This window comes from Myotis myotis, unplaced genomic scaffold, assembly GCF_014108235.1.
Source record: "Myotis myotis isolate mMyoMyo1 unplaced genomic scaffold, mMyoMyo1.p scaffold_m19_p_5, whole genome shotgun sequence".
NCBI classification, from domain to species: Eukaryota; Metazoa; Chordata; class Mammalia; order Chiroptera; family Vespertilionidae; genus Myotis; species Myotis myotis.
The window spans coordinates 1,256,625-1,283,659 of record NW_023416357.1 but is presented as its reverse complement, the minus strand read 5'-3'; the positions used below and the strand labels follow the sequence as shown (position 1 = coordinate 1,283,659).

At 59.0% G+C, this 27,035-nt stretch overlaps 2 protein-coding genes across 3 annotated transcripts; both read right to left on the bottom strand.

The window, feature by feature from the left end:
* Positions 1-476: 476 nt before the first annotated feature.
* Positions 477-1,454, bottom strand: LOC118655923 (melanoma-associated antigen B4-like). The gene has a single exon (XM_036308500.1). The coding sequence runs from the start codon at positions 1,452-1,454 to the stop codon at positions 477-479; it is 978 nt and encodes a 325-aa protein (XP_036164393.1).
* A 15,825-nt stretch (positions 1,455-17,279) lies between these two features.
* ESM1 (endothelial cell specific molecule 1) lies at positions 17,280-25,148 on the bottom strand. 2 transcript variants are annotated; one of them, XM_036311070.1, is made up of 4 exons: positions 24,329-25,148; positions 21,663-21,812; positions 18,593-18,725; positions 17,280-17,555 (listed from the first exon to the last, which is right to left on the bottom strand). In XM_036311070.1, exons 1-3 carry the CDS (start codon positions 24,900-24,902, stop codon positions 18,625-18,627), a joined length of 825 nt encoding a protein of 274 aa, XP_036166963.1. In that variant the 5' UTR covers positions 24,903-25,148; the 3' UTR covers positions 17,280-17,555; positions 18,593-18,624. The 2 variants fall into 2 exon arrangements, with proteins under 2 accessions (XP_036166963.1, XP_036166962.1); XM_036311069.1 differs by having other exon boundaries at positions 17,280-18,725.
* Positions 25,149-27,035: the final 1,887 nt, after the last annotated feature.

Sequence of the window (27,035 nt, the reverse complement as noted above, 5' to 3'; positions counted from 1 at the left end):
AACTTTAAACGTGTGCACAAAACTGGAAGTTACAAAAGAAACCGCCTTGAGCCTAGCCTAGAATGTCCAAGCTTTGCTTTCTTTCTTTTTTGAAACAAACACCCCTTTAGCTCTGAGTCTGGCGGGCCGTTCAGAGCGTTCCCGGCATTGCCTGCGAACACCGGCCATCCCGCCTTTGGGTCGGACCCCACACTCACACCTAAGGAGCAGGACACGGAACGTGAAACAGGCAGTTAACTTTTATTTTCGTCTACACGTGACCTTTAACAAAGACGGTGAAAACCAAATTAAAACGTGTCAACACTGAGAGAGAAACAGCGCGTGCGCTGACACCGCCGCCGGTCTGTCCGTCTCTCACTGGGGGGGGGGGAGCTAAAGTCCTACGTGGGCGACGCCATCTCCTTCTTCAGCGCCAGCCAGGGCCTCGGCCGCCATCGCTCGGCCAGCGGGCCTTCGGGCGGGGAGGGCGCGGCGGGTCACTCAGGGTGCGGGTACCGGCAGGGGGCGGCCCCCTGGCGCTTGGCGGCCGGGAGCGCGGCCCGGGGGGCGCGGGGAGCCCGGGGCGGGCCGCGGACGCGCTCCTCCTCCTCGCGCAGGGCCTCCTCGTAGTGCGGCGCGAAGGCGGCGGGCACCGTGTCGTTGAGCCGCGCCAGGAACTCCAGCACCTTCATCTTGCTCGTCTCGGCCTGCGCGCGCGGGCCCCACCGGAACTCGAAGCGCGGGGGCTCGCTGAGCGGCACCTGCCGGTACACCAGGTAGCGCTCCTGCACCAGGTCCCGCGTGATGAGCTGGCGCGGCTCCCCGAACACGAAGTCGCTCTTGCCGTCGTAGACGCCCATGGTGCCCAGGAAGGCCCAGATCTCCTCCTCGGACGCGCAGTTGCCGTTCAGGAAGATGACGCTCAGCAGCGGCATGAGGATGCCCCTGCGCGGGAAGCGCCCGCCGCCCGCGCCGCCCGGGCCCGCGCCGCCGCCGCCGCCGCCGCCGCCGCGCGGGTCCACCAGGAGGTAGGCGCTGCCGTGCGGCTTGGCCTCCTGCAGCTCCAGGCCGAACAGCAGCTGCAGGCGCTCCTGCGCGCGCGCCAGGATGTCGGGGAAGTCCTTGCGGTAGCGCTTGTGCACCACGCGCAGCATGTCGCCGCGGCGGATGGGCTCCTTCGTCTTGTACTGGTACAGCAGGAACTCCACCAGCAGCGCCGCCTTCTGCGCCAGCAGGTCGGGGCCCGCGCCCTCGGCCGCCGCCGCCCACGGGTACGTCTTGCTCTTCGGGGCCGGGCCTCGGGCTCTCGCCGCCGCCGCCGCGCCGCTCGGGGGTCCCGGGGGCGCGTCCCCCGACACGGACACGGCGCCCGCGACCGCCCCCTCGGCGGCCTGGGCGCCCCGGGCTCGGGCCTCGGCGCGGGCGCGTTGGCGCCTCTCGCGCGCGCGAAGCTTACTCTTCCGACCGCGAGGCATGGCGGCGGCCTTCGGCGCAGGGACGGCGTGGGCCGCGGGCGGAACGGGAAGGGCGGCGGCGCCTTCGGGACAGTTACAGGACCGGGTGGTGGGTGGTCTGCTCGGGTTCCTCACCTCGACTCCAGGCCAGGCCTGCGGATCCGCCGCCCTCGCCCTCGCCGTCGCCGGACCTGCCGCCCTCACCACCGGACGGCAGAGCCGCTGCGCACGCGCCGGAACCCGCTGCCCTCAGCGCCCGGGCAGGACAGTCTCTGCGCATGCGCCAGCCACCTGCCGCCCCCCACCTCCGGGACGGCCGCTGCTGCACATGCGCCAGGAACGGTCCTGAGCGGAAGTCGGAAGTCCAAGCGGAAGTGGGTGGGTCCTCCAGGGTCATTGTGCGGTCGTAAAGGTCAAAGGTCATATCCAGTGCCCTTGAAGTGCTGGGAAAAGCATGAATATGAGTTGTCACATTATTTAAAATAGTATATGAATACAGTGATAAAAATACAGTCGCACACATGTATGTGCATATGTGACTGTGTGCCGCCGGCAGCGCCCACGGGCGCAGGAAAGGGATCCGTACCTCCCGCCACTGCCCGGCGACACGGGTTTCCAGCCTGAGATCAGGGAGCATTTAGGCCGCGGCATCAGCGGGCACCGCGGCGGAGCCTTTCCCCCCAGAAAGCCTGTCGGTGAACGTTCAGCAGCCGCACGCAGTGAGGGCGTTACGTGTGTGCAAGCGCTTCTGTACAAAAAGGTGTGGCTGTGCGCGCGCGCGCGCACACACACACACACACACACACACACACACACACGACCGTATACGGGACTTGTCATAGCTCATTTCCTCCTTTTTTAAGTTTTTTCTTATGGTGACAGTATTGCAGACGCCCCATCCCCCGCGCCCACCAAACAGCAGGCCGCACCCGGCCTCCCCGCACCCCGGCCTCCACACCGCGTGGGTGTGCTGGCTCCGCGCAGGTGCAGACCAGCCCCAGTGGGACGGAACTACCCCCCCGTGGAGCAGAGGGGACTGCGGAGGCGCCTTCGGCTCTTTAAAGCAGCGGTTCTCAACCTGTGGGTCCCGACCCCTTTGGGGGTCCAACGACCCTTTCACAGGGGTCGCCTAAGACCATCAGAAAACACATATATAATTACATATTGTTTTTGTGATTAATCACTATGCTTTAATTATGTTCAATTTGTAACAATGAAAATACATCCTGCATATCAGATATTTATTTACATGACGATTCATAACAGCAGCAAAATTACAGTTATGAAGTAGCAACAGAAATAAAATTTATGGTTGGGGGTCACCACCACATGAGGAACGTATTAAGGGGCCGCGGCATTAGGAAGGTTGAGAACCACTGCTTTAAAGTGTGAAATCGCCCCAAGTGGATGGTAGGCAGTGTCCCTGTCCATGGTCGCTTTAGGCGGTTTTTTCGTTCCTTTACTTTCAAGCTTTTCACGTCCTTTTGATTTAGAGCTGATCGATTCTGGCTTTTTCTCACCCGGTGTCATCACCTCCATTTTTTCATCATGGGGCAGGGAATCCGCTTATATTTATTAATCTTACTAATATATTTGAATTTATTTCTTCCACTATTAAAAAAAAATTTTTTTGTTCTCATAAATTCAACAGAAGTCAGAAACAACTTAAAAGAGAATGCTGTATTTCCTCTATTCATTCTCTTTTTCTCTCAGCCAGTTTTGAAGTTACCGGCTCTAGTTTTGTTTTTTGGTTACTCTTAGGAATGCATGTTTTTAAAACGAACTGGATTTTCTTACCAAGCCTGGCGTTTTCTGTCCTCCTTCTGAAGCAAATATCGGAGCATGTTTTAACTACGCTTTACCTCCCATTGCAATAGCGCCAACATTTACTTTAGCTTTTTAAGAACACACGTACACTCACTGATCGTGTTCGTGTCTATTTTTAATCAAATTTGCCAACTTTTAAAAAACCTACTTCTGTGCTCATCGTGTCTTTAATTCCATGTGTAGATTGTACGGGGGGTTCATTTTCTTTTTGTTGAAGTAAACATGGCATCACTGAAGACCTGCGGATGGTGAAGCTCTGTAGTCCTGAACGTCAGAAGCTGCCGTTCTTTCGCCCTCCTCCCTGAATGAGAGTTTACCTGAATATAAACTTTCCTGTTGGTCGTCGTTTTCCCCGCAACACGGACCACCTCAGTCCCGTTTCTAGAAGCACCTACTGTTGCAGTAAGAGGCCAAGGACTGTACCAACTGCTCTTCTTCCTTTTCACTCTGGAAACGGTAAATATTTTCTCTGCTCATTGCTACTGTTCTACCGTTTGACGAGGCTGTAGCTCAGGGTAGACTTACTGATTTTTATTTTCACCCGTTGAAGCGCGTTTTCAGTCGGAGAGCTCCTGTTCTCGGATTCAGCGTTTGTCTCTTTATTTACTGTTTCTGGCAGTTCTCCTGGACCTCTCCCTCTAGAAGGCAAAGGAGGGCAAGCCAGGGCCTCCGACGAGAGCTCTTCACTGCTCAGAGAGGGCTCTGTGGGTCGCCCTCCGTTTCATTACGGCCGGGTTGCTCCGGACCTTGCACGAGTTCTTAACTGTCTTCATATCCAGCCCAGGTTTACTTCACTTACTGGATGTTTTACTTCGTAATTGCATCCTAGCTGGTTCTCTTAACCTTTTATTCTTAACACATTTCTTCCTGTTCTGTTTGCATGTGTGTATTTCTGTGTAAAATTTAAATTTTAGGTCCTGTTTAGGTCCTCAGGTTTTATAAAAACCATCTCATTTTTAGAAAATTGATATCCCATCATGGATTTTATTGGATGTCTTTTACAGCATGCATTTTGGACTGCTGGTTGCAGGCGCATTTTTGAGTGGGATGTTTTAGGGCTTTCGTTGGATATTTGGGGAGGGGGTCTCTGTGTCTCCCTCCTCCATGCTCCCTTCCCTATAAACCCCTTTGAATTTGACTCCGCAGGTGCTGCTGGCCCTGCCAGAAGCTGGAGGTCGGGCTGGCGCTGGGAGAGATGCGCACCTGCTGAGGGTACATGCAGGTGATCCTGCTGCAGACGGTCCTGAAACCAGGGGTTCCGGCCGAGGGTTCAGCCTCCTTTCCCGTCTGCAAGCCCCACCTTACTCTTCATTTCAGTGGGGCTGGTGCCTGCCCCCGGGTTCACAATGCGTTTGTGCACTTCGGTCCTCACAGCAGCTGACCCTCCAGCGCCGCCCCAGCTCTGGTCCGGCTCAGCAGGCTCCTGGCTCCCGCCCGGCCCCCCACGTGCAGGGGCCCCGTTTATGCGGCGGGTCCTGAGGGGCTGGTCCTGCGTTCAGTCTGGCCGCGCCTTCCTGAGCTCCTCAGTGTTGGTGTTTGCACAGGAGGGCTTCCTTCCACATGAACTGGTTGAGCTGTTGGGACAGAAGTCTTTTATTTTATATTCAAGAATGAAAATAAAAATGTATTTCTCTTTTTAGAGTGGCATCCCTTTTAAATCTTAGCTCCACTGCAAAAAAAAACGAGAACTCTTTACCTTGTAAACAATAACTTTGAAATTTAAATTTCTAATTTGTTTTTCTTTCTTTTGTGAAAGTTTTTATCTCTGGACACATACTGAAAATGTTGGTGACAATGTGGTCTTACAACAATTTTCCTTCTTGAATATTAAGTTATAAATATGTTTCATTTTCAAAATAACAAACAGCCAACATAAAATACAATAAAACCGTGTCCTGGCGAAGCCCTCCGTACGGGCTAACGCTGGGCTGGGCTCCGTGCGAAGTGAACGCGGGTTGGCGCGCCGCAGAAACACCTGCCGCAGCCTCCGTTCCACCCGCAGGGAAGGACATTCACGCACGTCTGTCTGCAAGTCTGCGGCCAAACATCTTCACACGCAGTCATTTCACTGGCAAACACTCCATCTAGGTTTTTTTAAAAAGTTCTCACAGTCACGTGAGAGTCTGTCCTAATGTCTCATCCCAACCATATCTGCAAGTTCACGTTCTTTCCACTTGGCTTGCCCTCGCGCTTGCACCGCACCACGTGCCAACACAGCAAACTCTAACCTCCCGGCCGACGCGGGAGCCCCTGGCACGGGTTTCTTCCTCGTGAAGAATGTGTCTTCCCAGGATCCCCGCTCCCCTCCCTGCAGCCCATGAGGCATCGCCCCCCTCCCCCTCCTGGGACCTGCTACAGGCGCCTGGGCACCGCTCTGACCACATGTGGTGAAAGGTGACACGGGCTGCAGTGACCAGCCCGAGTGTGAGCAACGGGCAAGTCTGCCGTCGCCAAGCTCCCCCGACACACACCTCCTCCAGGCCCTGCACATCCCCGTGGGTTCGTTTCTCAGTGTTAGATGTGCCCTTGAACTCTCCACCGAGAAGTTGGGCACATCGCTGCCCCGGCCCATCTCAGCCTGGGTGAGGACCCGCGCCGGGTGGCAGTCAGAGCCTGGAGGGCTGAGAGGTCTCTGTACGGAAGGTAAGGGTATTGTGTGTCCGGGTGCGGCTGTGAGCTCGGCCCACCACGAACACGCAGCCTGGCCGCTCGCCTGTCGCGCCCGGAGCACTCCCCCTGCTGCTCGGTTCATCCGGGCCTCTCCCTGGAAAGCTAAGAGGGCCTTCCCCGGCTCACCGAGTCCAGCACGCCAGTGCACGCACGCAGAGTGGGGCCCATGCCCTGCACGCGGGCACAGAACCGTGCGTGGCTCCCGCTTGTCCGCGGGAGGAAGCCAGCCCCTGGGCACTGCACTGAGGACCTGCACAGCCGGCTGGGGCTGCCTCTGCAGCTTCTCCAATCCCACCCTCCCCGGCCGAGTGTCATGTAGATTTATTTAAAACTGCCCGCAGGGGCCCTGGTCGCACATACCTCCACGCCTCAGACGCCTGGACCTGCGTTGTTCCTGACCCGCCTCCTTCTCCTCTGAGAGGCCTCCCGAGTCCCTCGGCGCCGTGGGCACACCTCACCTCACCTCAGAGCTGGGCTGCCGTGTCGCCCTCTCTGCCAACAGCTGGTCCTTCTCCCGGGAGCTTGCGTGCGCGCATCAGGCTCTGGTGTCTGAAGGCAGCTGATAAGTGTGTGGGGTGAATAAGTCGGGGGGTTGTGGGGGGCACTTTGTGAAATTGATGGGGTAGAGGTAGAAGAGGGGGGACCAGCTATGATTGTAACAAATGTTAAATGCTGTTAACCGTGAAGGCACGTTCTCACCTGGCTGGGAGGTGCACGTGGGGCCTGGGAGCTCGCCTGGAAGTGCAGCCCGTCCTCCCCATCGGGGAGCTGCCTGTTACCATGGAGAGGTGAGCAACCTGTTGCAGAAACCAGAGCCGCCAGCTCTTTGCACATCGCCAGCGCTTTGAAGACCCCCCGCCTTTGCATACCTGCAGGTGTTTGCAGGTCTCCAGCCCCCATTGCCTGTGAACTGCCCGTTTGGCACACCCTTTGCCCACTTCCCATGTAGTCTTTGTCCTTCTGCCCAATACAAGCAGCTGGCTGATGGGCGCAGAGCAGACGTGTGTGGGTGGCCTGCTGCTCTCCCTGCTCCCGGCAGGACTGGGGTGAACGCTCACACAGGACTCAGCCCTGTCTCTGCTTCATTGGCCCAGGGAGGGACAGGCAGCCCAGACCCATTGATTGTCCAGTTACAATAGGACCTGGGTTGATCAGTAGGGCTGGGTTCATTCATTCATTCATTCATTCATTCATTCATTCATTCATTCGTTCATTCATGACGAAGCCCTTATTGCTCTTCTAACGTCTGTGAAAGGTGGGACCCGGCTTATCAGGGCACAGGATGCCCTCTCCTGTCCATGTGGGGCTCCCGTTCTGTGCAGGACGGTGATGCAGCCAAGTAACTCAGGGCGACTCTTCGAGCCACTCTCCCGGCCCCGAGTCCTCCCGCAAAGGCTTCTCTCTCCCGTGTGGGCTGTGTGGACGCTCCCGCTGGAGCCCCTGTGACTCGGCCTAAGATTAAATCCAAGTGGTCCTGGTGGAGCTGCGAGGCCTCTTCTCTGGTTCCCGCCCGTCTGCCGCTCTGTGGGGACAGTGGTGAGCGGTCGCAGTGCCCGGGGCACACACCACGCCCAGAGGTTTGGTTTGTGCCTAAATAGCAAATAGCCACGGACCCTCGGCATCTCCTGCCCCGCGGAGCTGCCCTCAATCTGAGCAGCGACTTCCGTTTTGCATTTTTTCCTGAAGATTAATGAGGTCCCAGGCCCCGGGCTCTGATGCACCACCGTGGAATTTCCTTTGAGGTTATTTTTTTTCCTCAAATTCAAGACACACTATTTCACTTCCTCCTTGATTTTTTCCCCAGAGATATTTTTGTCTTTTTTATAGTTTATCCAGATTAAGTCATGGGCCTGCACCCTGGCCCTATGGAGCTGGGTTGACAGGCAGCTGAGGGACCAGGTAGTCCCTCCCAGCTGGGGAGTCACCCACAGGCTCCCTCCAGGCAGAGGAGCCCCAAAAAGGACACCCACTCGGGGCAACAGATCAGAAACCCGCAGCCGTGGCAGCCCCTCTGGCTACAGTTTGGGGAGCAAACCTAGACTGTGGAACCCCATGAGCCCCTAGCTGGGTGCTTGTCACGGCTGGAGTTCCCCGAGAAGCCGATGAGAGATGGAGATGAACTGCAGGGGGCTCACTGGGGAGGCTCCGGGGCAGCCCCTGTGGGAGGGAGGGGAGGGGAGGAGAAGACAGGGGAGGGGAGGGTTGGGGGCTGGATCAGACAAGAAAGAGAAGCCGAGTTGTGACGCCGTCTCCCCGGGAGTTTGGGAGCTGGCAGAGCTGTCCCACAATGCGGCGAGGGGCCTGGGCCTTTGGGTCCCCAAGTGGTGAGTCTGTGGACGCAGGCGACCCCCTGAGAGCCTGTCTGTGGCGGAGGCGGCCCTGACAGATGAGGGCATTTGCCTGCCGAGAGCTCTCAGCTGTGGGCCGGCGAGTCCTCCTTCCTGTGGGGCCTCTGGGCAGCACACAGGGGGCTCCCTGGGCTGGTCCATCTGCCTGACCCCCTCCTCGAGCACCCTGTTGCCTGTCGGTGCTCTGGCATTAGCAGGCTCCTCACCCCTCCCCGCCCCCCGACCTCCAGGACGACTGTCTGCAGATGGCCAGCTCTGGGGTCAGACCCGCGTCCCCTGACCCTGAGGAGAGCAGACAATGAGGAGACCCGGGCCACGCTCCCTGCTTCCTCCTGGCACAGCCGGGGGTCAGGGCCCTGGAGGTGGCCAGCCTCCGGCGTGGGGACAGGCGTGGGGACAGGGCATGTGAGCTCGGAGGTGGCTGGCTCCACCCTCTCCGCCACCCGCAGCAACAGCCAGGCCCTGCCTGGAGGACCAGCCATAGCCGCCCCCTGGGTGTGAGCCCACCTCCGGGTGGGGGATGAGGGGGGCGGTTGGCACAGCTGCCCAGTGAGGTGGACCCGGGTCTCAGAAGAGAGTCGGGAAGAACAGCCGAGTCCCACCGGCTGCCCCTGGACGGAGGGCCGGAGTCCTGGCGGCGGCTTCCTGCTCTTTGCCCGTCGTCCAAGGCTGCACTCGCCAAACGCACGATGAAGAGCAGCGCCCAGGAGGGAGGGCGCTTGGCCACGCCCAGTTTCCCCGACGGAGCAAGAAGCCCTGAGCCCTGAATGTCCGGTGCTCACTGGGCTCCTGGCTGGCCGAGCACGGCCTGCTCCCCGGAGGTGATGGCGACGGAGAGTGAGCTCAGCCCCCGTGTTCGCGGGGCCACGGAGCGGCCGCTGCGCGCCTAGCGGGTGGGAACTGCCGCCTCAGAGGCCGCAGGGCACTCGGTGCTGGGAGAGCCCAGCAGAGGGGGGGGCGGGGGAGGGTCCCTGTGGAGCCGGGGTCTGAGGTCGGAAGGAATGGGGGCTGCATGCCACCACTTTTCCGTCTTCCTTTGGCGCCCAAACCTTTCTTTCCTTGGGAAGGTCCTGTCTCCCATTGGCCAGGGCACTGCGGGGACTTTTCGGCAGTAGCTGCAGAGAAAGTTGCGCTGTCACAGGGCCCGATGGGCAGCCCCAACCCCTGCTCCCGAGATGGGGGGAGGGAGGGAGACCCTGGTGATGTACGTGTAGCCCCTGGAGTAAGCCAGACCTGAAGCCAGCAAGGCCCACAGTGAGGAGAGCCAGTGCGCCCCTTTCTCACCGCGTGGTGTCCCCCTGGGTCCCTGTCACTCGCCACCGCAGAACCTGGCTGCACGGGGAGCGAGCTGGGATAGACATATTGTCTACGGAGGAGCTGGTTGGCCTGCGACCGATCTGGGCTCTTCTCTCCAGCACTGACACTGACCTCCAGAGACGGTGGGACTCCAGGAACAAAGGCTCAGCAGAGCTGGGGGAGGAATCACTGCCCACAGGTGGCAATGCCTCGTGTCGGCCAAAGCGATGGAGGAGCCCAAAGCCCCTGCCTGCGTGTGAGGCCCGGCTCTGCCACCACGAGCTGTGTGGTCCTCAGTGTGCTCACCTGGAAAATGGGTGCGCAGCCGGGGCGCCTCGTGGGGCTGCGTGAGGACCAAACAAACTACCGCAGGTAAAGCTCTCAGAGCAGCTCTGGTGCAGAATAAACGCTCGCTCGGGGCCCGCTGCTCTTGGTATTATGTTCTCATCATCAATAACAGAATCATCGTTAAGCCGGAGAAGCCAGCGGCAGCGGGAGAGTGGCCCCAGCGTGAAGAGTCAACAAGCCCGGCCGGTGTGGCTCGTTGTTGAGTGTCGACCTATGAACCAGGAGGTCAAGGTCCGATTTCCAATCAGGGCACCTGCCTGGGTTGCAGGCTCGATCCCCTTGTGGGTCGTGCAGGAGGCAGCCGACCCATGATTCCCTCTCATCGTTGGTGTCTCTCTCTCCCTCTCCCTTCCTCTCTGAAATCAATAAACATATATTTTAAAAAAAGAAAAGTCATATGAGATGAGAAGCAAAGTCGCAGGACCACCGACCGCGGCGGGAGGAGGAGCGCTGTCTCTGTCCAGAGGCCCCCCACGCCCCGGGCCAGGCCCACGGGGAGTTTTACGCCCTCAGCTCAGCCACCGCCTCTTCTTTTAACCTAAGCCCCTTTGACTGGCTTCTGTCCTGTGCGGGCCGCACGGCCATGGGTGAGCCTGAGGCGGCGCGGCGGGCAGTGAAGGATGAGAAAAGACAGACAAGAGCAGGAAGCTGGGGCTGGATGGGACGCTGTCCTCGCTGATGGAGAGCTAGCAACAGCGCCACGGCCTGCAAGCCGCGTCTTTATTTCATAGCCGATCCCACGAGGCAAAGCGAGGGCGGGTCAAGATGTTTACAACGTTCCCTCGGGTTTCGAATCCACTCAGTCACGTGCACCTGATCGAGCTTTGTTTACTTGCTGCCCCTCCGCAGCCCACATCACTCAGCCACGTGGGCCCACAGGTTCGGACCATAAGGTCAAGCTCACAGCCAGAGCCTTTGGCTGTAGTTGTGCTGGGACCTGCACGTGGCTTTGCCACGAGAGGATCGTGTCCTGTGATCAGTCCCAGGCTTGAACCTGCCCAAACTCAGTAGCCGCTCCCCACACTGTCCCTTGTCCTCAAGCGAGCTTAGCAGGAGCCTGGAGTCTGCAGAGTCCTGTGCCGGCCAGACTGGAGGCCCAGCCTGTCCAGCCGCAGCGCTGCCCAGGCATTGCGGCCACATGTGCCCACAGAGCCTGCCCGGGCATCGCGGCCACGTGTGCCCACAGAGCCTGCCCGGGCATCGCGGCCACGTGTGCCCACAGAGCCTGCCCGGGCATCGCGGCCACGTGTGCCCACAGAGCCTGCCCGGGCATCGCGGTCACGTGTGCTGTCTTATTTCTGCAAAGTCAGCTCCACAACAAACGCCCTCCGCGGCCCGGGCCAGAGCCCCTTCAGGTGCGGGACAGCCAGTCGTGCTACCGCGACGCCCAGGTCCAGGCCGTGCAGGACAGGGGCCCCGGCTCCCCCGGAGGAGCAGGCGGTGTTTTCCTTTGTGGGAGCCACAGTGGGGTTGCCCTGCGAACCCAGGGTTTCCAACTCCCCCCGGCTGAGTGAGTTCTATTCTTAGAAAACCTTGGCCGGGCCCCAGGCCTGTCACATTGTTTGTGTGGAATGAGGACGTGCCGGCTTTTTCAGAATAACAAGCCCGTGTTTTCGAGTCACTGGGGGAAAACTTTTCCCACAACCTGGGAGCGTGGAGCTCACTTCTTCCCACAGCACCAAGGACACAGGCGGCAGAGTGGACCCCACTTCCTACCTCGCCTGGGGGTCTTGCTTCCCCAAGGCCCTCCTTCTGGCCCAGCCCCTGCCCCCCGGTTGTCTGGCCTGTCATCTCACCCGGCCCGGCTCTTCCCAAAGCGGTGCCGCCCGCGGGGACCAGCCTCCCAGGAGCCAGACCGGGTTCTGGTGGCTCTGGTGGCTCTGGTGGCTGTGGCTGCATCCGAAGGTGACCCTCCCACACAGGAAGGCCTTGTCACAGCTGAGCTGTTCGCTGGAATGGGCTGCAATGTCAGAGGAGAGGAACCCCCAGAGAAGGGGTTCAGAGGCGTGGAGATGGGGAGCTGGGAGCAAACAACCGCCGCCTCCACCCAGCCGCACCTCCCAGCACAGTGCCCGCCCCTGGCCCACCACCTGCACCTCCCAGCAAGGTGCCCCCCACCCCCTGCCTGCACCTCCCAGCAAGGTGCCCCCCAACCCCCTGCCTGCACCTCCCAGCTCCCACACCTCAAACCAAGGACTCCTGCAGGGTTTTGTTTTCCATTTTGTGAGGCCCCCCGCCCCCCATATTCCACTAATAAGTTACATCTGGTGGAAGTTTTTCACTGTTTTGTTTTGTTTGCAACCAAAGAAGCACAAACTTGTGCACACGGTTCACGTGCACCTGTGGGTTCGGGTTTGTGTCCATCCCACTGTCTCTCTGGGCTCTTTGTGTTTTTTCACTTTTTAAATATATTTTACTGATTTCAGAGAGGAAGGGAGAGGGAGAGAGAGATAGAAGCATCAATGATGGGAGAGAATCATGGATGGGCTGCCTCCTGCACGCCCCTCCTGGGGATCGAGCCCACAACCCGGCCTGTGCCCTGACTGGGAATCGAACCCTGAACTCCTGGTTCATAGGTCGACGCTCAACCACGGAGCCACGCCGGCCGGTATAAAGACACGTACCCTCGCACCCCTCGCTCTGCCCCTGGGGACCCCTAACTGATGGAGACAACGGTGAACTCGCCCCAAATGGACCTGCTGGATTCCTTCCCACTTTCTACTCCGGGCTTTGCTCCCGTCTAAATCTATCGACGACACGGTCCATGTTCAAATCCCCCAGCGTCTACAGGCACGAGACGAGTCAGTGAAGAAGGTGATCAGCGCCTGCCGATCGCTGGCCTGGGACCGGCTGAGGGTCCGATTCACTAAATACTAGAAAGTCGTCCGCGACCTGAGTTTCTCGGTTGTTTTCGAGCCCGGGCTCCGCGGTGCCAAGGCCGGCGGCGCTTCCGGAGCCGCATTCCAGGGCTTCCTGCGAAGGTGGGAAAAGGCGGCGCAGGCCCCATGTAAGGAAGAGGGGTACGCGCCAGAGGGGAAGCCGCGAAGGAAGCGGCCAAGTCCCAAAATAAAAGGCAGGAATCGGCCACTAAAAATAGCGGGGAAGTGCCCGTCTGCCCCCTGCCCCCCCCCCCCCCCCCTCCGCAGGCCCCGGCCCGGCAGCATTGTGCTGTGTCCAGCGCAGGCTCAGGCTGCTGCAGACTGAAATAGAACATTGTTTGTCCTGTAGGAACGGTCATCTCTGTGGTGGGCGCGGGAGGTGACAGATGATGCTCACTGACTGTCACTGGTCACTCGGTCCCTCTCACGGCAGCCTCAGCCCCGTCCAGGAGCTAGGGGCGCTCTCCGGTGCCCTTAAGAATTCGTCTTTAACGGGACACGTTCAAGGCTCCCCTGGTCCAGCCTGGCAGCACATGACGGACACCTGAAATCCCAAAAGCGTGAGGCTGCTCACGTGGTACCACCTCCGTTGCCTGCCATCGTTGGAAAGCTGAGCATACGTACGTCAGACTCAGTGACAACACAGAATTCCAGCACAGAACATGGGCAAAGGCCCTTCCGCTCCGCACGGGAGCTGCCGCCCACCCGGCACAGGGGACGCCCGGAGCCACCGCCCAGCCAGCTCGTGGGAGCGCATCCCGGCTCCACCGACACAGGCTCGCGGGGCCTCTCCTGGGACCTGAGGTCAGCAGAGGGTCTTTCACACGGGGAGCTCTGCCGTGGGCACAGAGCCATCCACAGGCACGTGTGGCTCCCTGTCTCCGTGAGCTGCTGTTCAGGGTCAGCCCTTGGGCTTCTGGTACCATCCTGACCGCGCTGCGCAGCCCGGCCGCAGGGTCCCTCCCACCACTCGGTCGGCGGCCGATCGCTATGCCGGTGACCCCCCTCCCTTCAGAGAAACGGGATGATCGGGTTTAAGAGCATGAACCTCACCCTGGGAACTGCCGACGTGGGGGTCACCCCGACGTGTGTTTAATAATCACTTCCACGCTGTGCATTCCTGTTTTCTCGAGACGCAACAAACACAGGAAATGTTTGCCAACTCCCCAGGTGTCAGGAAATGCCTTAAAACCCTGGTGGCCAGCCACTGGGCGTCCACCTAGGAGCCAGGGGGTCACGGTTCCATTCCCGGTCGGGGCACTTGCCCGGGGTTGCAGGCTCGATGCCCAGTGTGGGGTGTGCAGGAGGCGGCCGATCCATGATTCTCTCTCATCATGGATGTTTCTCTTTCTCTCTCCCTCTCCCTTCCTCTCTGAAATCAATAAACATATATTTTTTAAAAATCCAACGCGCTGGTGGCCTGGCCGCCCGCTCGGGCTCCACACCTGGGCAGGAGCAGAGGTCACTGCATTGTAAGGCGTGAGCTTAGATGCAGGGACCGTCCTCCCTCCCTTCCGAGGACTCCCTGCCCTGGCTTCCGTGGGACCAAGCATTTGTTCCAGAAGAGGTGCCACGCGTGCTCCGTGCCTGGCAGCCTTCCTGGGGGTTATAAGGAAACCACGATTCTCTACGTTTACTTGGTTTAGAACCCTATTTCGATATCTACCGAAGTGCCCAGATGACAAAGGCCATCTCAAAACGACTGAAATACAGGGTTCTGTTCCCACGTCACTATGTATGTAGCGAACGGCTGCTTTGTTTTCGTGTGTTTCAACGTAAATGCTCAAAAATGGAGGGAGCTTTATTTTTTTTTCCCAATTGTCACACTCACTGAAGTTTCCAGGAACTAGCTAAAAATATAAAGAACAAGATAAGCACCAATATGAATATCTCTATATTTGTGTATTTTTTCCCAAAAGAAGCTTATTCAGAGGGCATTGCAGCAGGCGTTTCCACTCACCATACAGTGGAGACGCGCAGGCAGCCTCCCCGTGACCGTCTGCTGAAATCACGGCGCGTCTCCGTCACCTGGTACCCACTGCCTCCGGGTGCCCCTGGAGACGCGCGAGGAGCCCCCTGGGTGCACCTGCACGGCCAGCGGCTGCAGTAGAAGCTCACCAAGGCCGCTCAGTGTCCAGCCATGCGAAGAGGCAATTGTTTCCATGGACACGAAGGTGAATGTTTGGGGGGAAACCCAATGAAGGTGTCACTTTAGAAAACAGCTGCTCTCCAACTGGGGGGAAGGGAGTCATGTAAAGCAAGGTGTCTGCACCTTGATGGTGGGGAAGGGAGGGTGTCCCCAATGCCTGAGGGAGCAGAGCTCCCCTGGCCAACCTACTTGTCCACTTTACTGACTCGATCGTATGCTCACAGTGTTCAGTCACTCATGTCCCAGGAGGCAGGACAAGCAGCCGTCAAGGGGACAGGGAGCTGGCAGGTGAAAGACCCCTTAGTAGCTGCTGTTCTGTGGGAGACAGAGGCCTGTCACCTGTTTCATTCTTCCATCCATCCATCCTCTCCCCATCCATCCGTCCGTCCATCTGTCCATCCATCCATCTATCCATCCTCTTCCCATCCATCCATCCATCCCTCTGCCCATCCATCCCATCTGTCTGTCCATCTGTCTGTCCATCCATCTACCCATCCATCCATCCATCCATCCATCCATCTGTCTGTCCATCCATCTATCCATCCATCCATCCGTCCATCTGTCTGTCCATCCATCTATCCATCCTCTTCCCATCCATCCATCTGTCCGTCCATCTGTCTGTCCATCCATCTATCCCTCCATTCCTCTTCCCATCTGTCCATCCCTCTTCTCATTCATCCCTTTACCTACCTATCTACCCATTTATCCTTCCTCTCATGCATTCACCCATTCATTGCAGAAGTATTTATTACATGGAATATATGCCCACTTGCTTTCTCTTCAGTATCAATGAAGTTGGGCCTCATTGGAGACCACTGACCTTGGCATTTTCCTTTGCTCTCTGGTGTTTCCCAGATTGATCCATGGGGTTCAGGAAAAAAAATTTCAGAACTACTGTTTACATTTATCTTGTATGGCTTTTAAAAGTTCCTAGCTTGAGTGTTTTATGATGAGCACTAGAGGCCCGGTGCACAAAATTCGTGCAAGGCATTTGGCTGTCTGGTCTAATTAGCATATTGTGCTTTTATTTTATTATAGATATTGTATTAAGACTATGCTGTGTATCTAGTTTAAAATCACATGCTCAAAAAATATTGCCATCAAAGCATGCAGAATCCAAACATGTGGAGACCACTGCTGTGAAGAATAGTCGGAAGACTGCAGAGCCGTTCGGGACGGGCAGACACCAGCACCCGGAGGGAAGGGCACGGGGCCCCGGGCATGAAGCTGGGCAGCTGGAGACTCCTCTGCCCCTGAGAACAGGTGAGCCCGCCTTGGTTTGACTTTACTGCCCAAGGTCTCACAGGTGGCGGGTGCCATGCGGGGGGCAGAAGCCAACCCCTCCTCGTCTAGCTTCTGCCCCACGGTCCCCACCACCCCTCAGGGCACTGGGCTGAGGCCAGGCCTCTGGCCACGGCAGCAGATCTGTCAGTGACCTCACTCCTTGAGAGCACATCCTGCAACGGCACTGCCCAGCCTGCAGGCCAAGACTTCCGGTGCTTTCCGCTCCTATTGGTGATAACTCTGCCTCTTGCCTGAGTGTGACTGTCGCTCACTCACACCGTTCTCCCACCTCAAGAAAAAGGACAAAGAGCCCTGCCTGTTGGGCTCAGTGGATAGAGCGTCGGCCTGCGGACCGAAGAGTCCCGACCCAGGTTCGATTCCGGTGAAGGGCATGTACCTCGGTTGCAGGCTCCTCCCCGGCCCGGCCCTGGTCGGGCGCATGCAGGAGGCAACCAATCCATATGTCTCCCTCACATCGATGTTTCTGTCTTTCCCTCTCTCTTCCACTGTCTAAAAATCAATGGGAAAAGTGTCCTCAGGGGAGGATTTTTTTAAAAGGGCGGGGGGAGATTAATTCAGGCAAACTGGGTGTTTCCCCTAATACAGAAAAAAGTGTCTTCGTGCTGTGTCAGTTCCCTGAAAGCGCGTCCATCGCTTGCCCGCCAGGCTGAGGGGACCTCCGCGCTCCTCGCTGCGCAGCCCTCCAACCTCAACAGCGCCCGCCTGTCCTTTACGCGCACCGAGGGTCGCCTACCTCGGCGCGTCCCACTTCCCAGCACCACAGAGTCTCCTTCGCCTTTGTGTTCCCCTCTGTAGAATGGGCTCATGCATCGGGACATCGTTGGTAGGAAGCTGTGAGGCACAAGCAGACAAAAAGTGGGAGGCAAAGAAGTAGATACGCTGGTTTTGACCCCAGCTGCTTATCTGGAGCAGAAGATTCCGGTGAGGAACTCACCCTTCCATGTGTATGAAAGAGTTCTGGTTCATTGGACGAACCATTTAAATAACTTCTAACGATTTAACAAAATCACAAATGGACTCAGAACACCGTCTTGCTTTTTTATTGAACAATCATAAACATGTCCCTTAAAAAACAAATTCTAACAGCTTATTCCGTTTACATTCAAAGACCGTTCGACACACACACTCACGGCTTTGTTGGCAAACTTTGAGAATAAAACATAGGTAAATATTGAAATAGTTCTTAAATAAGTCTTTACTCCAAATGAAACGCTTCTGCAAATGTTTCCCCACGAACTCCAGCAAACAGCGCTGTTGGCGCACAGGTCCTCCCAGGGGCGCTCATAATTCCGTGTATCAACTGCATTTAAAGGTGAAAAGCACAAAAGGAACTAGACTTTACAGCTGGCATTCCCTGTGAAACTGGCTCCTTTCCAAACCTCCCTTAAAGCTATTTTCTACTTTAAGTTTAAAACTTGTCAGAGTCCCTGCACTTACTTTTAAATAAATTCTCTCTGTTGCTCATTTTGTGACATTTTGTAAATCCAGTAACTCGATTTTCTAGGTTCCTATTATGCTTTCTCACTATAATATTGCTATAATTATTAATAAAAATTTCCCGTGCCTTGGATCTTTGTTCTAAGCATTTTAAACAATATTAGGTTCATTTTCCCAAGAGGGCGATAAATATCGGTGTGGGGGATATCTCGTACTAACAACCGTGTACAAAAACATATAAATATTGACCATCACACCTCCCCCAAATGGGCCACATACTTCCCAGGCCCTCGGTCTGGGGTGCGGCCTAACGGCCTTTCCTGCCAGCGCACCGGCCAGAGCCGGCGCCGGGAGCCTCCTGAGCCCGGGGAGCGCCCCGTCCGAGGCTGCCATGCCCACTCCACCCGCTGCAGCCGCCCCCAGCCCTCGGGGACTGTTCTGCTTCGGTTTTTCCAAAAGTGAAAAGAAGCTCAATGACATTCTATGGATACAGTGACAAGGAGGACCCGCCTGTCATCCCCCCACCCCCCACCCCATCTTCTCTTGCTCCGAGCCCTTCCTCCGCCTGACACACGTCGGTGTGCATCCCAGAGTTCACGTGCGTCCGGGCGAGGGACGTGGCCGCGCTGTGACTCGGCCGCGGCTGTCTCCTCGGCTGACCTGCCCGCGTGGCCTGGCTGCGTTCCGGTCCTTCAGCACTACTCTACACGCGAATGTGACACGGCTGCATGCATTGGAATATGTGGCAAAGCCTAAGGGTTCCGTCGGCGGCGCTGCACGGGTGTTAGTAGCCTGCTCTTCCTTCTGGGCCCGCCCTGAGTCCTGCTTGGTCTCCAGAAGGTACACGGCCTATGCTACAAGCGGAGGTTCCTAAGTGTCAGCTGGGGGTCGGATGCTCACTCAAACAGTCTTCGCTCGGAGCGCCCGCGGGGTCAGCGGGGCTCTAACCACTTGGTGCCGGGAGAGCGGGCGGCGTGCTGGCTCCGGAGGTCCTGCGTCACGGCGTTGCCGTCGCCAGACCCGGCGTCAGGCTCTGAAACGGGAGAAACGCACCGTTAGGCCTCCAGGGTCAGGAGTGACACCCTGAGCACGTGCAGGGCTGCGCTCTGCCCTCCACTCCCTGTGACCCGCGCCTCCCCCTGAGCTGCCTCTCCTCCCACCTGGCACCGAGACATCGTCTCACAGTGCACTGCCCGCGTCTTTTCTCCTTCTTTCCGTGTCCCCTCACTCCACCGCCAGACCACCAGCCCACGGCAAGGGCTGCGTCCTGCCTGTTGCCACACCAGTGCCGGGAGCGTAGCAGGTGCTTAATGAACACGTGCGTGTCGGCAAGGGCTGTGCGAACAGCGCTCCTGGCCTGGAGGAGGAGGCCCTTGGTGTGGCTCCCGGCGGACGGAAGGGCGAACGTCTGCAAAGACAGATCTCTCTCCTCTCCGGGGAAAAGCATGTCATGCTTAGAATGCGCTCGGATGGGGTTTCCTGCTTCTGAGGGGAGCCAGGTGTTGGCAGCAGCAGCGCACGCGCGAAGCGGGAGCCTGGAAGGTTCGTGCAGCTGGAGGCGCCGTGTGTGAGCCACGGACCAGCTCAGACGCTGCCACCCCTCCCGCGCCCCAAAAAGTTGCTGTGAATTTCCAGTCTGGGGGGGGAGAAGGGGGGAGAGAGAGAGAGAGAGAGAGAGAGAGAGAGAGAGAGAGAGAGATGGAGAGGAAGCCAGGAAGCTCCCTTGCCAAGGGTGTTATACCCAACAGGTAGGAAGTCGAGGCGACGACCTGGTGGAATGAGGGGGGCCCCTGTGCGGTGACCCTCGGAGCCCACACAGCCTGTGCAGAGGCGACGTGAAGCCCGGACAGGACCCTGGCCCCAAACCCCCTCCTGGGAACCGCAGCGTGGGAGCCCCCGAAAGCCCCGCCAGGAAAGGCACAGCTGCTTGCGGGCTCCGGGCGCCCAGTCACAGGCGGTTAGGGGACCCCTTCTCGGCCCTGAGCTGCCTGAGGCGCCCGAGCTTACACGCTGGCCAGCTCCTTCGCTAATTCTGCAAGGAAACTCCTTGGCTCAGAACATGCTTCCTTCGTACATGTCTCCTGAGAAGCTGGTAGCGGATTTGGGGAGAGTGTGTGACTGTCATGTCACTTCCGTCCTGCAGAATGCTCCCGAGGCGCCTGTCGGTACAGCGGCCACGGTGTCCACACTCGCGAGGCTGCGGGCGGAGCCTGCACGCGCCCTGTGGGGGGACGCGCTGTGCGGGGCGGACACAGGTGGGCGCCGGGAGGGGCCCTTGTCGGCATCCCCCACGCCCATCCCCAACCTCAGAGGCTCCCGAGGGGCTCGTTTCTCTCGGTGGAAAAGCTTAGGTGCGACCTTACACGCTGCAGAGGGGTGTGACGCTGTGTCCCCGGTTCTCTGGCCTCTGGTTCTCAGAAAGCAAATAGATAAACAGCACAAGCGCTCGGCAGCGAGCCGCACACAGCGGGTGCGAGCCCCGCAGTAAACACATCAGACCTCCCAAACCCCTCTCGGGCGCAGAGCCGCGGCTGTGGACGGAGAACGTGAGGAAGGGGGGGGTGTATTGGGGGCTGAGAACAATGTTCTGGGACCATTTCGAGGTGGTGGCCACTCGGCACTGTGAATAGACCAAATGCCACGGAACTCGTCACTTTAAAACGGTTAATTTATGTGATGTGAACACCACCTCAACACAAAAAAATGTAGGTCTTAATTTCTGTTCTGCTTTTCAAGGACCATAGGGACAATTCACAAGTAGCTGAAATGTTAATAATGATCTAAATTTCCACATCAGATAGTCACACCGTTACTCAGCAAATAGGTTAAGAAGGGTTTTTATTTTAAACTAATATTTAAGGGCATAGCCATACTTAAAAATAGTCATTATTAAAAGCTCATTATTTTCCCTTAATCGTAAGGCGCTGAATTGCACCCATGTGTGAGGAGGGGGAGCTGGGAAACAGCCCATTTGCCAGCGATTTCTAATCCTAATTCATTTGAGTTGTAAAGGGCCAGGAAAAAACCCTAAATAAAGTGGCTTTGGATTGTCAAGTATTTAAATACAAGGGCGGGGGGGGGGGAGGTTACTGATACTACTTCTGTGGCTACATGTCGTTTTAAATGAGCTACTTTCCATCGAAGCTGGACTGGACCGGACATTTATTCAACAAGAAAACCAAGCCGTGCGGGGCGCGCGGCCCAGGCTGTGTTCCCACGACCCGGTAAGAGACGCCGTGGGCTGGCGAGCGGCCTGTGAGGACCGCCTCCCGCGCCGAGGGTCAGAGACGATCCCCAAGTTCCAGCCACAGACGCCTCTCTGCTCCTCTCCAAGGGCCACAGAAAACACGCTCGGAGTTACGCCACTAAATGCTTCCATTTGGCTGAAACGTGTTTTCTGGGCTCCCTCTCGGCTCTTAGACCGTATCCCGACTTCCTGAGTCCTTGCAGGGGAGCTGGGAGGAGCGGCTTTGTCTAGCAGAGTGGTCGGCAAACTGCGAGCCACACGCGGCTCTTTGGCCCCTTGAGTGTGGCTCTTCCACAAAATACCGACTTCTGCGCATGGGCCACGAAGTTTCAATCGCACTGTACGTGTGTGCCCGCACGTGGTATTTTGTGGAAGAGCCACACTCAAGGGGCCCAAGAACCGCGTGTGGCTCACGAGCCACAGTTTGCCGACCAGGGGTAGCACGTCCATCAGACAGGCACTGAAGAGTTTCAAGAACTTTCTTGTCTTCGTTGGTTTTTCTTTTTATTACAGGTGTGTTTTGGGGCGTGTTTTTTGGGGGGGAGGGTTGTAACTGATCTTGTTTATCCTCCATAAAAGCTGGGTAAACTTTATGAGAAATTATATAATCTTCTAAATTATTAATAAGATCTTTTAAAAAAAAAACAGCAGCAGCAACCCACTCCCCCTCGGTAACACGGACCCTCAGCGCAACGCCCGCCCGCGTCCCCGGCCCAGGCTCACCTGCACGGGGAGCGCCTCTGTCGGAGGACCTGGCGGCCACATGCTGGAGGAAGGGGTGCTGCAGACACCGGCCAGTCACCCTGTCGCACACGCCCAGCGGACAGCGGCAGGTCTCCCTGCAGTCCATCCCGAAGGTGCCGAAGGGGCAGTCTGCGGGCAGAGGGCAGGTTAGGGGCTCCCGCACCGCCCGCCCCACGCCTGCGGGCACCGCCTGGGAGCTGAGCAAACCGCGGGAGTCGGGGCTGCCGGGTAAAAGCCCGTCCTCGGAAGCAGACTGGGGACGCTGAACTGTCAGTCACAAGTGTGGGAGCCAGTGAACTAAATAAACCACCCAACAGAGTAGACCCAGACTCCGAGAAACAGAACAGCCTGGCGGCTATGGGGAGGGCGCTGGGGGCTGGGGGAAAGAGCGAAGGGAGTCAGCAAAAAGCTACCCGAAGCTCCACAGGCAACAGCGGGCAGAGGAACAAGCGAGGGGGAAGGGCGAGGGGGGAGGGCGAGGGGGAGGGCAAGGGGGAGGGCGAAGGGGGAGGGCGAGGCAGGCGAATGGTGATGGCAGGGGATGAGATGGGGGGTGGTGAACACACACCACAACGTACAGGCGATGGGTTGTAGAGCTGTACCCTGGGAACTGTACGCTGTCATGAACAACGCCACCCAATAAACAGAGCCATAAGCAAACGTGAAACCACGGACTGCGGGCGGAGGGGCGCCTCGGGTGCTGGCCCTGCGCGGGGCTGAGCCGGGGAGGTCGAGTTCCCATGTGAAAGGCGTGTGGCTCTGACGGGACAAAGGCCCCAGCACAGCCACGCGTGACAGGCAGAGCCTGCCTCCTGGTGCAGGGACCCCTGGTCAGCGCACACCCACCCGGCAGAGACAGGAGGAGGCTGCGCCCCGAGGAGGGGCAGGGAGGTGTCAGGATGGATCTGGGGGAGATGCAGGTGGGAGAGGCAGGGCTCACACAGGGTCAGGTGCGGGGACCCTGCTGCAAGCCGGGCGCCGGAGAGCCCTCCAGGGGGCGCTGAGACGCCGCCCGGGGAAGCACGGCTGGGCTCAGCGGTCTTGGTGACGCTGGGAACTGAAACCTGAGCCACAGCCCCGTGCGCGTCTGTGTAACCCGGAGCAGAGGTCCTGGGTGTTCAACAGACATGTGTCAGCGGCTGCCTGTTACCTGGCAACACAGCGCCAAACACACGGGTGTTCAGAAGGATCTGACAGGCCGCTGTGCGTGCAGTGTCCGTGTGAGCACTGGTCCCTAAGAGGCTGAGGCAGGGCTGCCTGCAGCCAAGCGCACGGAGGGAGGGCCTCTCTCCAGCCTGGGGGGCTCACAGGCTCCGGCTCCGGCAGAGGGAGGAGCGCTCTGGTGACACAGGCCTGTGCCTGGAGGGCGATGCCAAAGAGCCATCCCCCCCGTCTCTCTAAGATGCACCGCGTCCACAGCGACTCGGCCACTCGGGGGCACGAGAGCGCTCGAGGCCCGGTGCCTGGCAGCCTGAGTCCCTGCCCGTCCGAGGGCACGTTCACACCATCTGCACAGGAGGCTGCTGCCAGGAGAAAGGCGGGCGCCGTCTGCCCCCCGACGCCCGGCAGGGCTGCTGGCCGCTGCCCCCCGAGTTTCCTGCGGCGAGGACTGTCTGTGGCTGAGAAAAGATGTCCTCGCCCGTCTACCTTTCACCTAAACTAAGCCCCAAATAAAACGCTCCCGACAGTCCGAGCAGTTTCCTAGCCTGTAGCATGTTTTACGGATTAAACGGGGGTTCATTTGTAAAGTATTTGTCCACGAGGTAGGAGAATTAATGACTCAGTTCTGATGCCTGGTTACCAGTCGTAAAAGCACACAGTTGTACCCAATACATGAAACGTCAGCGTTCCCAGACATTTCCCCGTCCCCTTAGTAACGTTAAAGCTCCCTGGTGTTACAACACTGATGGCCGTGCGACAGCATCTGGTGCCTCTTAATAACAGCTCTTAATGGTGCGAACACGAGGGACCCGTAGGTCCTTCTTCCGATTCTCAACATGTTAGACATTTTAAGCCATAACCACGACGTTTGAGGAGAATTCTGCAAATGCTTGGCCCGTCCTTAGCGGCCGTGGTAACCTGACCACTTACTGTCAGGCTGTGAGGCTGTCAGCCTCATCCTTACAGAAGTCCGCCTTCTCTTTCCCGGTGTTATGTCTGCCTGTTTTACTCCACCTGCTATCTTCCCAGACGACCGGAGCCCCTAACCAGGTGGGAGGAGGGGTGCTCCCTGCTTCGGGGCCCCTCCTCCAAGGGGAGCTGTGCTGTCAGGGGAGGAAACCCCTGGCTCACAGGGCGCATCGGGTTCGTCGGAAACACTCATCTTGAGAGATGCCCTCCGTCCCGGGACCTTTCAGAATCACAGAGTCCCTAAAGCGGGGCCGGGCAGCCCTCCCCGAGGGCACCCATGTCACCTGGCAGTCACTGCCGGCAGGAGAGCACCGGGCGCCCAGCGAGGTTACCTGCCGGCTCCCGAGGGTCCCACCAAGAAGGCAGCACCGTCTCCCGCTCCCTGTCCCTGTGACATGCCTGCCTGGCCTGGCCCTCACCCACCTGTCCCCTCGGGTCCTCGGGCAAAGAGGCCCCCACCTCCCAGCTGGCTTCGCCCCGTACGCTCCGGGCGGGGAGCAGCCGGGGCCCTTTACCTTTGCAGATGCCGTACTCGTCGCCGAAGGCATCCTCCTCGCTGTAGAACTGGCACCTCAGGCCCGGGCCGCACTTGGCGCCGTCCATGCCCACGACGGTGCGGTAGCAGGTGTGCCCGCGCTCGGCCGCGCAGACGCGGCAGCAGCCGCAGTCGTCCAGCACCGTCCTCGGGCAGCGCCGGCCGCTGGCGCACGGGGCGTCGCAGCGCTGCGGGCAGTCCACCGCGTACCCGCTGCTCCGGGCCGGGGGCGCGGGCACCAGGGGCGCGGGGACCAGGGGCGCGGGGACCAGGAGTGTGGCCAGCAGCAGCAGGCAGGCCCGCATGCTTCCCGGGGGCTGGGCTCCTCCTCCTCCTGGTGGGGTCCTGGCTGGCGCCCAGGGGAGCTGAGCCGAGCCGAGCCCGTGCCCACGTGCGGGTTTTAGGTGCGCTGGTCGCCCCGGCCTCCGGCAGGTCCCCTCAGGCAGCGGCCTCTGCGTCCCTGCCAGGCTGTCGTTTCGGTTTGGAAACCCAGGATGAAGCCGGGTTAGCTCGCCGCTGCCATCCAGGAACTGAAAAGCCCTCGCTGATGTCATCTATTATGTTTAGACGGTTGTTTTGCATGAGGAGTGAAAACCCCGCTCACTTCCGTCTCCGGGGCTCAAGGACGTCTGCAGGGGGACCGAGCCGCCCGGCCTCCTCAGCGCAGGGCTGTCGGCCGCTCCTTCCAGGAGGAAGCCACGCGCGGTGCTTCCCCACAGCCAGCGGCCAGGAGGCCACTGGGGAAGAGAAAGGCCACCCTGCCTTCCAGTGCTCCCGCGGGAAACAGCTCGAAAGGGATGTTTTCAAAGACCCCCCTTCCCACCCTCTCCTCTGACGCTTCCCTAAGGCAGTTCGAACCACACACGTCTGGGTTTGTCTCGGGCGTAGCTGGATTTCTAGAAAGAGGGGGCGTTGCAGCCGGGAATGTCCCTTAAGATCAGCGCAGAGAGCGCAGAGGAGTGGGACCCCGCTGGGCATTCCCGCGCTGTTCACGCTGGAAACACTTAGCAGCTGCCGCCTGGGACCGCGAGAGGGCTCATCCATCACCGCCTGTCTGGCCAGTGGCTGAGCCCATCCGAGCCCTTCCCTCACCTCCTGGCGTCCTCAGAGCCTCAGGAAACCACCAAACGGGGCAGCGGGCCCAGGGAAACAGCCGAGCCGGCGGGAACGGCCCCCTGCGGCAGGAGAGGCGAGTGCTGGAGAAAACATTACCCCCCGGGAAGCAAGGTCTCCAGCCTGCCTGGGCCCCAGGGTCTGGGCCGCCCGGGCGGGGGGGGGGGGGGGGTGGAGGGGGGCGGCCTCTTAGGATACTGCTCAGCGAGGTTCGTGGGGCAGCAAAGGAAGGTTGAAGGGAGAGAGGAGCCTGCTAGCCCAGCCACATGTGGGTTCCAAGAGCTGCACCCCACGCACCCCTGTCGGAACAGAAACGCCCCCACTGGCAGTCAGTGACTGTGCAGCCCTGTGAGCTGGTGGCTTGGTGGTCACAGGCTCGCTGTGGTGGACACAGGCTCCCCCTCTGCAGAGAGTCGTGTGTCAGGCTGGTGGCTCCGCAGAGTCCTCGTCCCCTGGTTGGGGCAGAGACTCCTGGAGGGACGTCGTGGGCAGGGAAAGTGCGGTTTCAGGAGGACGGGGGGGCGGGATCGGGCCGCAGGGGGCCGAGTTCCTCCGCCTGGCACATGAAGCCCCGCGTTTCGGCTTCCAAATCTCCCAGATGGGCCCGTGACCATCCGAATCCAAATGGCCTGCCTTCATCTCCCCAGAAGCAAACACGTGCTTAGCAGGTGGCACACTGCTTTGTTGTTTCTGATCGTGGGCACAGGGGATACAGGGGGTACAGGAGGTACAGGGGGTACAGGAGGTACAGGGGGCACAGGAGGTATGGGTACGGGGTTCAGGGGCAGGAGGTACAGGGGGCACAGGGGGTACAGGAGGTACGGGGGCACAGGAGGTACAGGGGGCACAGGGGGTACAGGAGGTACAGGGGGCACAGGAGGTACAGGGGGCACAGGGGGTACAGGGATACAGGGGATACAGGGGGTACAGGAGGTACAGGGGGTACAGGAGGTACAGGGGGTACAGGAGGTACAGGGGGCACAGGAGGTATGGGGGTACAGGAGGTACAGGGGGCACAGGAGGTACAGGGGGCACAGGGGGCACAGGGGGTACAGGGATACAGGGGATACAGGGGGTACAGGAGGTACAGGGGTACAGGAGATACAGGGGGTACAGGGGGTAGGTTTCCCGTGAAGCCAGGGGTGCCGTCTCCCTGGACCCCTGAGCCAGGCAGGCAGGAGTGCCCCCAGTGGGTCGTGTGCTCCCTCCTGTGGTGGGTGAACCTTGTTTGCTGTTGGCATGTGTGTGGCTGGGATTGACCCATAGACAGTGTCTGTGAGCATCGGCCGTGACCATCACCTATGAGCTGCCAGGCAGGGGCTGAGCCCATTGGAGCAGGCTGAGCCCAGTGGGGCCCGGGGCCCGCTGAGACCGCCCTGAGGGGGTGCTGCCTGTGGGGCTGACGGGGGGTGCTCTGTTATGGTCTTGAACGGGCCACCAGGTGTGCTGGTTCTGAAGACTCTGGGGGGCTCCAGTGCTGGCTCGGGGCTGCCTGAGCGGGACCGGACAGAGGCTCAGAGACCGCGGTGGAGCGAGCCTGGGAGCAGCCTGCCCGGCTCAGAAACCAGATGACC

Bases quoted from the DNA above. Each gene is read 5' to 3' on its own strand.
- LOC118655923 (XM_036308500.1), bottom strand. From the start codon at position 1,454: ATGCCTCGCGGTCGGAAGAGTAAGCTTCGCGCGCGCGAGAGGCGCCAA.
- ESM1 (XM_036311069.1), bottom strand. From the start codon at position 24,902: ATGACATCAGCGAGGGCTTTTCAGTTCCTGGATGGCAGCGGCGAGCTA. The intron at 21,813-24,328 runs GTAAAGGGCCCC...CTCTGCCCGCAG, and splicing joins CGAGTACGGCATCTGCAAAG to ACTGCCCCTTCGGCACCTTC. The intron at 18,726-21,662 runs GTGAGCCTGGGC...CTCCCGTTTCAG, and splicing joins CAGAGGCGCTCCCCGTGCAG to AGCCTGACGCCGGGTCTGGC.